This window comes from Gymnoscopelus microlampas (genome assembly GCF_963454915.1).
Source record: "Gymnoscopelus microlampas genome assembly, chromosome: 11".
In the NCBI taxonomy this organism is placed as follows: Eukaryota; Metazoa; Chordata; class Actinopteri; order Myctophiformes; family Myctophidae; genus Gymnoscopelus; species Gymnoscopelus microlampas.
In genome coordinates, this window is record NC_139948.1 from 16,209,622 (window position 1) to 16,219,316 (window position 9,695).

The 9,695-nt window shown below is 42.6% G+C and overlaps 1 protein-coding gene across 3 annotated transcripts; it reads right to left on the reverse strand.

Moving 5' to 3' along the window:
• Positions 1-2,876: 2,876 nt before the first annotated feature.
• ddx5 (DEAD (Asp-Glu-Ala-Asp) box helicase 5) lies at positions 2,877-9,345 on the reverse strand. Of its 3 annotated transcripts, none has more exons than XM_084072416.1 (13): positions 9,187-9,345; positions 8,044-8,224; positions 7,763-7,859; positions 7,249-7,382; positions 7,048-7,113; positions 6,802-6,943; positions 6,409-6,569; positions 6,116-6,288; positions 5,918-6,028; positions 5,762-5,823; positions 5,425-5,484; positions 3,860-4,081; positions 2,877-3,642 (listed from the first exon to the last, which is right to left on the reverse strand). In XM_084072416.1, exons 1-13 carry the CDS (start codon positions 9,225-9,227, stop codon positions 3,230-3,232), a joined length of 1,863 nt encoding a protein of 620 aa, XP_083928542.1. In that variant the 5' UTR covers positions 9,228-9,345; the 3' UTR covers positions 2,877-3,229. The 3 variants fall into 3 exon arrangements, with proteins under 3 accessions (XP_083928542.1, XP_083928543.1, XP_083928544.1); XM_084072418.1 differs by having other exon boundaries at positions 3,461-3,642; positions 3,847-4,081; XM_084072417.1 differs by lacking the exon at positions 9,187-9,345 and having other exon boundaries at positions 7,763-7,855; positions 8,040-8,177.
• Positions 9,346-9,695: the final 350 nt, after the last annotated feature.

Here is a 9,695-nt window from a genome sequence, read left to right on the forward strand (position 1 = left end):
TGTCAACAGCAGGGTGAGGTTACACGTTGAAAACAAATCATTCTGACTGACAAAAGAAAGAATTCTGCACAGTATAACAAGAGTAAACGTTCCAGGCATAACTTCTCAGTGCACATTATCACGGACCACGGTTTTGGAAATATGACAGTGCAGTGGGTGCGGTTGATTTAAAAAAAAAAGACTGTCGAGGGACATGCATGCACTGGATATGACACCAAGATGAGGAGCATTGTGCTCTCTATTAGTGTGGTTCAGAACCTGCCTTTTTTTGCCGTTTAAAGATGGTTAATGTGAATTAGTTGCTGCTGGTTGAACTGTGATTGCATTATGATGCACACATCAAAGATTGAACGTAAATCAGAATTGGTTTAAATGCTGTGTATGTGAAATGCATCCTCTCACTGTACACTTGCACAAACTCATTAGTCTTGAAAGAAATTCCTCTCCCAGTGATGTCGTCAACAGGACACGTTAAAGAGCAATGTGAATTTAATTTCTCAATTTCATGGTATAATTTAACTACTTTAACTTTGGCGTCTCTATCTTGGGTAGATTGTAAAAACATTATCATTTTTCTTTTTTTTTAAACAAATAATTAGAAAATAGCAGATCTACAAGCTCACAATGTGTGATGATACAAGCTTGCAGATCAGCTATATATTTTTGCTATTTGTTGTATAGGGCTTAAGTGGTTAACAAAAGACCTGAAAAAGGAAGGTTCACCAAATTATAACCATTGTTGAAATTTGACAAACTCCCTCTGACTGTCAACAGAACCACCAACACACATAGAAATCCAATCTACTTTCTGATATAAATGATGACAGTTTCCAAAAACGTGTCTCCATTATTATATATACATTGGTATCATACTATGATACCAGGAAGTAACTCTGATGACCTCCTAGGGCCTAGGGGGTCATCGGAGTTACTTCCTGGGGGCCACCAAATCTTTGTGTGTTTTTACATTAGGGGGAAAGATTTGCCGAAAATAGCAAGCTCACGTGTCACGCTGTGATGCACTGTGAGCTTGTAGGTCGGCTATTTTCGGTGAAGAGGTTGGGTGCAGAGGGAAAAAAGAGCAGACCAAATAAAATACAGCCAAATGTCAAACCGACAATGCCGGCTACTGATGGTTTACATTTCTGAAATTACACATTAACATGAATCCAACATATGAATAGAAAAGATAGTGTAAACAAACAAAAACATTAATTTACACACAACACTGATGCTAGTGCTGTCAAATTCTATGACGCTATCTATGAAATCTATGAAAACATTTAATCTGCAACACAATTGTATTACAATATATGTAGTAGGGGTCGCTGCTTCATCCCTCTCTTTAAGCTATGGGGTCCATGGCCTGAAAAAACACTGAATGCCCCTGCTGTTTGTTCAGTCAGTAATAGGGGTCTCTCCGACTCTCACAATCTTTAGTAAACAGAAAATACATCAGGATCCCAGTTTCATTCAATCAGGAGAGAGAACTCATAGAGGCTACAGCCAGGATGAACAAGTGAAATTCAAAATTATTAAACAAAAGAAATGCAAAATTGGAACTGGAACACACTATAAAATTGAAGCAGGAAATTGTACTCTCCTGATTGGATGAAATTGGCAACCCACCTGCTCATTAAAGACCTGGAGAGTTTGGGAGAGGCCTGTAAAGCACTAAAGCAGTTATTACTAAAAGAATAGAGCTTTAATATTTAAATATATCACTTCAATCTTTTATTTGGGGGAAAAAAATGTATAAATATCTTCAATTTCTTTTGAATATTTTCTAAATGGCTAGGAACTTCATTTGTATTTATGTATGCAAATCTAATTTAAAACAAGACAATATATAACTTTGCATTACAATGATAAAACTAATGAACTAGAGTGGACATGTTACGGATACACACAATCCAACATTTTGGGGAATCAAGTCCAGATGTCAGTAACAGAATACTGCAGGGTGGCAGGCTTCAATGCATCTCTCACCATGGTTCGTCAGGGCTGAATAGGCCTTAGGGACTGCTCTTCACTGGAAGACAGAACTTCAGCAGCAGCTGCCAAATCCCCAAGGTCATGAATTGTCGAGTGAAACCTTTTCGCTCATGTCTTCTCAATATTTGGCAGAGGCTTTACCACAGCGGGTGCAGTCACTTCTCTCTGCGGCAGTTAAAGAGGCTACTTGAGATGATGTATATTTCAGTCCAAAAGGAATAGCGTAAAGTTTTACTACGAAATTGCAAATTTACCGAGGTTGGTATTTAATGTGGCAAAGACATCTTTCAAAGTAACGTTTGAGTTCTTGCAGACATGACAAGGTTTCTTGTGTTCTGTCACTTCACCCTTAATATAATTAACTGCTGGCATACTAAGCCCCTTTGCCAGCATGACAGATAAAACAAAATTTTTCTAATAGTCAGCTGTCAATCTAGATTGCAGCAGAAAAATTGTCGCAATGTCACAACACTATCACCATCTACAGTATCACAACTGCATACTGGGGAATGATTTACCTTCATCATGCTTTCTGTACCTCACTCAACATCTGCAATAACTGTACTATGGAGGATTTACAGGAAGAAATTCGACTTACTGTATTAAATCAAGCAACCAGTCAAATAACAGTGATTCAGCATGCAATGTCAGAACCCAGTCATAGAATTTAACAGTTTCAGCATGTTGAAGTTAAGTAGACAAAATATGACACCTTCTGGTCAGAGGTGGTACTGTAGAATAGCCAATATCTTTGAATTATACAAATCTACTAGTTAATGTTATTGCATAAGTAGTAATGAACCAGTGAGACACATGCAGAAATAATAACTATAAAAAACAGAAGTTTCAGAGCAACCCCACACAGAAATAAAAACAACCAATGTCTTTCGGGATTTTTATTTGAGAGGCCATGCAGTCTTTAACATCACCTTAGTAATCGATACAAGTGGAAAAAACCCAAAACATATAATTACCTAGTACAAAACATGACTAAACTTGACTGAGGAATGTAACAAATTAAATAGCAAATAGTAAAAGTAATAACAAAAATGTGCACCAACACTATGGCTGCACTGCAGACCCTCCAAGGAACTCGATAGAGGTTTGGACTGGTTTTGAAACCCTGTCATGTAAATAAAGATTTAAAAAAAAGGGGGGATACATTTGTAGATCAGGTATAGAACTTAACAAAGACAAAAAGCAATAAGCAATAAATTACTTCTCTGTGCGAATTTTACTGTGAGAACTGAGGAGGCATTGGGTATGGCATCATGGGCGGTGGTGGTGGCTGCTGGGGGGCCTGTGCCTGGGGAAAGGCGAAAGGCGGATGGCTTGCGCCATTCTGAGCACCACCAAACTGCTGGGCCTGAAAGCTGCTCTGGCCTCCAAAGGAGCTCCCTTGGTTGGCACCAAAGTTTGACTGTCCATTTCCGTTGTAGCTGCCTCCGTTGAAGCTGTTGCTGCCGCCGTTGTTGCCACCCCCATAACCTCCATTCTGTGAGCTTGTGCCAAAGCTTTTCTTTGGTCCGTTATCAAAGCCTCTACCGCTATCCCTGTCCCTAAAACTACCGTAGTCGCGCCTGCCGCCAGAATACCTGTCACGGTGGTCGTCTCTACCGTAGCCACCTCTGCCTCCCCTTGAACGCCCTGGAAAAGACAAGTGAAAATTCTTTTAAGACATGAAATTAGTAAAAAAAAAACAGCCATATAATGGTTAAGACGACAAGCTACAGAATGTTTGTTTGAGATACTCTGTGAGTTAACTGTGGTGAACCAAAATCAAAACAAAGCAGGAGGGGAAAATAAAGACAAATAAAGTCTGCAGCTTACACCACAGTTCCTGTATCTCACCAATTGGATTTACCTCCACTGCCTTCAGCCATCTGGAGGAGCTTGGGGTTGATGGCTTGGCTGGCCTCACGGAGCACAGCAACCAGGTCACCGGCCTGCCTCATGTTGTTGGGTGTGAAGAAGGTGTAGGCCGTGCCTGTCTTTTGGCTACGTGCCGTTCTGCCGATACGGTGGATATAGTCCTCAGAGTTGTTTGGGTAGTCATAGTTGATGACAAATTTTACATCCTCAACATCTGTGGATTGTGTTGTGGTGTGGCATAACAGGGTGAGCAGGAGCGCGCACAAAGACGCACACCAAAAAACAAAAAATGCCACCACAACAGCCAGAAACAAGAGGTAAAGTTAGAACGGGAATGATTGGATGGGGTTATTCAATAAGCCTGTGAAGAATTTGTATTAGACAACTCCTGAACAAACACCTTTTCCCCGGGGAGACTACGGTGGGAAGAGAGAAACGATGCACACTCCATTTGCTTCCAATCCAGAGGACAACAGAAACCCAACCCTCAGCCACACAGCTGAACCACCCACAACGATAAAGAACCGATTAGAAGTCTTACCATTTTGGAGTATGCATTCACTAGTCCGTTCCCATTGCAGCAAATGTCCCCACATAATGTCAAGTCACCCTCGGGTGCATATACACAGTAGGGCCGCTATTTGACAAGTGCCTCTTCGTATGCCCAAACAAGGACCATGGTCCCTTTGTCGCGCACACTCATGAGAAGCTTGCTATAAAGGCCACACTGCAGCGTCTTGCCAAGATCTTAGGAACTGTACCAATTTGGAGGGCTGTAAAGGAGCCACTTAGTCTTGACTTATTATGAGAAAAAAAATTGGAAAAATGAAAAAAGATTGCGTATCCCCATTCTCATCATGGCAAGATATTTCCAGAACCAGAGTTCAGGTGATCAAATGTCTCTCGTTGGCAGGTCTCGACATGACTTTGAAACGCAGGCGAGGGAGGAGTGTGAGCTTGGATTTTGTCCATGGCCGACTTGCGCGTTCCACTGTGACCAGAAGCGCCAGTAGCCATGTCATTACAGAGGTGATGGCATGATCAACCAGACATACTGCTCTTACAACATTAAGTTTAGGTAAACTGCAACACTTACGTCACCCATGCTTTGACAGACTCTAAATGAAATAAAACTTCCACAACTAAATGACTAGCAGTAGAGTGCATGCGCCCAAACACATGCAGGGCTAGGTAAAAGCCTGGGTGTGAAGCAGTTCAAACCATTGCCATAGACGAGCGTATGGGGGAGGGACTGTGGCCCCCATCGCAGACCCCCCTTTTTTTTAAAAGGCAGGCCAGCACGATATGCCGCACCCGGGGCCCTGTCACCTCTGTATATCTGCATGACTGGGGGACCCGCGTCTCCCCCAGTCAGGACACCTCCAAGAATCCTCCTTCCCCCTCTGGAGACCTGGGCTTGTCATGCCAAGGCCCTGCCACACAGACTGCTCCTTCAGGTACGGGGAGAAACTCAGAAAGAAGCAGAAGAGTTAAAGAAAGCAAATACACTTTCTTTTTTGAAATTCAACATAAAATATAAATCAAACAATCACTAACCTAGACCCCTGGAGGCAACATCTGTTGCGATGAGGATTGGAGCCTTCCCAAACTTGAACTCTGAAATAACATAAAAGGAATCCATTTAGGACAAGAATTCGCCACCAGAGCCATGTTAATTTTGAAAGCAAATTCTGATTTAGTCTTACTCCACTAAATATCAAAATCTTAGTCAAAAACAATTACACACTGCAGCAAATTCTCATTTAGTCTTAGTCCTTTGAACAAACCATTTAGCTTTGTCCCATTTCAGTCTTTTAAATATCAAAATCTTAGGCAACAAAACTAACACTGCACCAGAGTCACCTTTTCTCACTACACCAATTCTCAAACTTACCATTGAGCACCCAGTCCCTTTCCTGTTGGCTCTTATCTCCATGGATACCCATTGCAGGCCATCTATGGGGGAAACAAGGGGGGAAGGGGAACGTTATTTCTAGATAAATTATGGCACTACCATTTAGGACATTGTGAACAAATCAGCAATACATACCCATCTCTCCTCATCCTCCTGGTGATTTCATCACACTTCCTCTTGGTTTCCACAAAGATAATAGTCTTGTTCTCCTTCTCACTCATGATCTCCTCCAGCAGGCGAAGCAGCCTATGGCAAACGAGCAACAAAATGGCTCAATAACAAAACTCCATAAGACACTGTCTAACAGTGTGTCACTTTTAAAATGATACTCACTTGTCTTCCTTCTCTCCGTCATTGCAGACATCAACAATCTGCAGGATGTTGTGATTGGCGCTGAGCTGCAGTGCTCCAATATTGATCTGGACATATTCCCTTAGGAAGTCCTCTGCCATCTGGCGGACCTCTTTGGGCCAGGTAGCACTCCACATAAGTGTCTGCCGGTCAGGCTGTTGTAACAGGGACATTACAATTAGCGGTTTTCTTTAATACATGGACATTTCCACCTTAAAAAACATTTCATGACATATGCCTTTTTTTTTTTAAATCACAAGTCAAGAAAATCTTACTCTGATTTGGTCCACTATTTTTCGGATTTGTGGTTCGAAGCCCATGTCGAGCATTCTGTCAGCCTCATCCAGAACAAGGTATGTGCATCTGCGAAGGTTTGTCTTTCCTGCTTCCAGGAAGTCAATGAGCCTACCCGGAGTGGCAATGCATATCTCCACACCTGGACAGAAAAAACAAAAAGCAATCACTATACTGACAACACTCAAACAAAAAGGCAATATGGACTAGCCAATTTGAACATGCCATAACATTAAGTCTATCTGACTGCCAACTTATTAGCAATGGCATTTTTACTCATAACAGTCTGCCTACTTCACCAAGGGGTCAGAAAATGATATGCACATTTTGTTGGGAGAAATAATAAAAAGCCCCAAGATGGTGATGGAACATACCCCTTTCCAGGTCACGGATCTGCGGTCCCTTGGGGGCACCTCCATAAATGCAGGTGGATTTGAGACGAGAAGCTCTACCGTACTCTGCAGCCACCTGCTGGACCTGCTGCGCCAGCTCACGGGTGGGGGCAAGCACCAAGCACTGCAGAGGAGAAAGGAGGGGTTTAGGTACATCCCAAAAAGACAATCACATCCAACTGAACATATAGCAAAGGAGGGGGAGGGATTGTATTTTTCAATACTTACAATGGGACCATCTCCGCGTTCCAAAAATGGCTGGTGGTTGATGTGCACAATAGCCGGCAACAGATACTGCAGAGCAAAAAGAATGTAGTTAGTTGAGCAGAATCAGTTGCATAAAGAAAAGTACACATTGAATCATGCTAGGTCTGAGCACAACAGAACATCACAATATTAAATGTCAAACGTGATGCAGGATTTACTTACAGCAAGTGTTTTCCCAGAGCCAGTCTGTGCAATGCCAACCATATCCTTGCCACTCAGCGCTAGAGGCCACCCTTGGGCTTGGATGGGTGTTGGTTCAGTCCAGCCCTGTTTACCGATCACATCCATCACATAGGCTGTGGGGGTGAGAATAAAATAATTAAAATCCAAATCAATAAGATTCAAAAGACATTTGTTACACGTCCATTGAAATTGTGGCGCAACAGCCAGGTTAATGCCCAACATATAGTACAAGATATAATATAAGTAAGGTAATAAAGTTATAATACAAAGTATGGTACTATTAATACATTATGGGCAGTGTAAATCGAATGTTCACTGAAATGCCTGTGATTAATGTGCAACAGCATCAGTATAGTATAGTGAATGACTAGACTAGGATAGGTTACTGAGGTATGAGATATGTATACGTTGGACCCAAAAAGAAATGTTGCAGTATACAGAGAAAAAACAGAACCTTCTCAGTTTGATACATATGGCAGGCCTTAAATCTTACATGGGAAAGAGGCCTCGTGGAACTTCATGATGGGGTTTGGGCAGTCTCTTCCTTTCACTGTAACAGTATGGGTTCTCCTGTACTGCTCCACCTCTTGCTGTGAGATATAAAACAATCATAAAAAGTTTGACAAATGCATGCTACATGGTAGTTGAAGACATGGTAGCTTAACATATCTCAAGTTGCACGTGTTGAGTTCGAGCAGCCATTACATTATGTAACCATCCCTTAGGGCTGAGAGACCACGTGAGATCACACCATAATAAGCCCCGCATACATACCGGTTGCCTCCTGTTCACATCGGGATGTTGCTGATAGAAGTTCTTCTCGAACTTTGGGAGGTCGTCGAGGTTCCAGTGCTTCTTGCGCAGACGTTCGCCTGGGTTTCCATACTTGTTACCACCTCCTCCACCGCGACCACCTCCGCCGCCACCGCCAAAGCGAGGAGGACCGCCGCCATATCTGCAGAACACGGATATTGTGTTTCATGAGCACATGTGGCACCGTATGTTCTACCATCTTCACGTGGTACCGTAAGTTGAAATTACGCGAGGTGACTGCTATGGTTGCGAGTGTAAAACTATTTGCATGTGTTCAAATTTGCCAGAAAATCTCGCATGAAGACCCAATCCCCGTTCGAATCTAGCAGGAAAAGCAACTTGGCCCATAGATTGCGTCATCCAGTTCGTAAAAATAAAAGTGCCGTATACTTTCCAACCAGTAGTTGAACAATGGAAAAAAACTGGGCCGGCATTTTGTATCCGCACTCCTGCAGTCACGTGGCGGAACGCCGGCTAGCCACGAGGCTAGCACATTAGCTCAATACAGGCCTCATAGAATACACATTCACTTAAGAATACAAGTGTGTCAACAGCGTCACTTCATGAGCTAGAATATGATTACTAGATACTGGCACCAAGAATGCCAAGCCAAGCAGAAAGAGCATTTCAAACCCCGTCGTCGGAATTCGTCGTTGGCCTTAATTTATCAAACAAAGACCTTTGCTCGACATAATTTTACATTTTAAAACGAGAAAAGGTGTCGAGGAGACTCCTTTTCTTGGCGTTTTTGTCGAGCGAAAGTCTCTGCGACGGGCTAGCATCTTTAGCTTTGATGCTAGAAGAACACCGTCGGGACACGAGGCCGGGCGAGGCCTTCAGCCAGCTAGTTACCTCACATTAACACCACAAACCGCACGACTCGATGTCGTCAAACCAACCAGATATACATTTAAACGTTGCTTGTGTAAGTGAATTCTAAATTAAAAAAACTGGTTTAATTATAGTTAGGGGCTTCCGACAAAAAGACACGACGGTTCGTTTCCGTTTTCTTTTTCCAGTCGCGTTCGTTCGTCGGCCATTTCTAGCAAGTCATACGACGACGACATAACACAAAGAATAAGAAAACAGCGAGAAAACACTTACCCTCTGTCTCTGCCACGGTCTCTGTCGGAAAATCCAGGCATTGTGTAAACAAAGTGTGAATGTAAAAATAAAGTAAGAAGAAATACTAATAATAGGTTTCTAAGGACCGACTGAAACCCCGACCGACTGTGGTTGCTGCTGAAATGCCGGTGATCAGAAAAGGAGGACCGGCTTTTATCATATGAGGTGGAAGGGCTCTCGCATCATGATGGCGCCCTGGGCGTATCCATCCGCCGAAGCGTTGCCAGATTTTGCGAGAGAAATAAGCGACCAGGTCTATGCCCAAAAGTAGCGACTATGCAACCGCTACTTGAAAAAAAATAAAAAAAAATAAAAAATATATATACACAATAACAACACAAATGTATTTTCAGGTGGGGGGGACGGGGGGTCTGTGGGCAAATACATATTAATTCGGGGGTCCTTGACATGAAAATGTTTGAGAACCACTGGTTTAAACAGCATTAGGAAACAAGCCCAAGTAAGCAACTATACTTTAGAAACAAGCC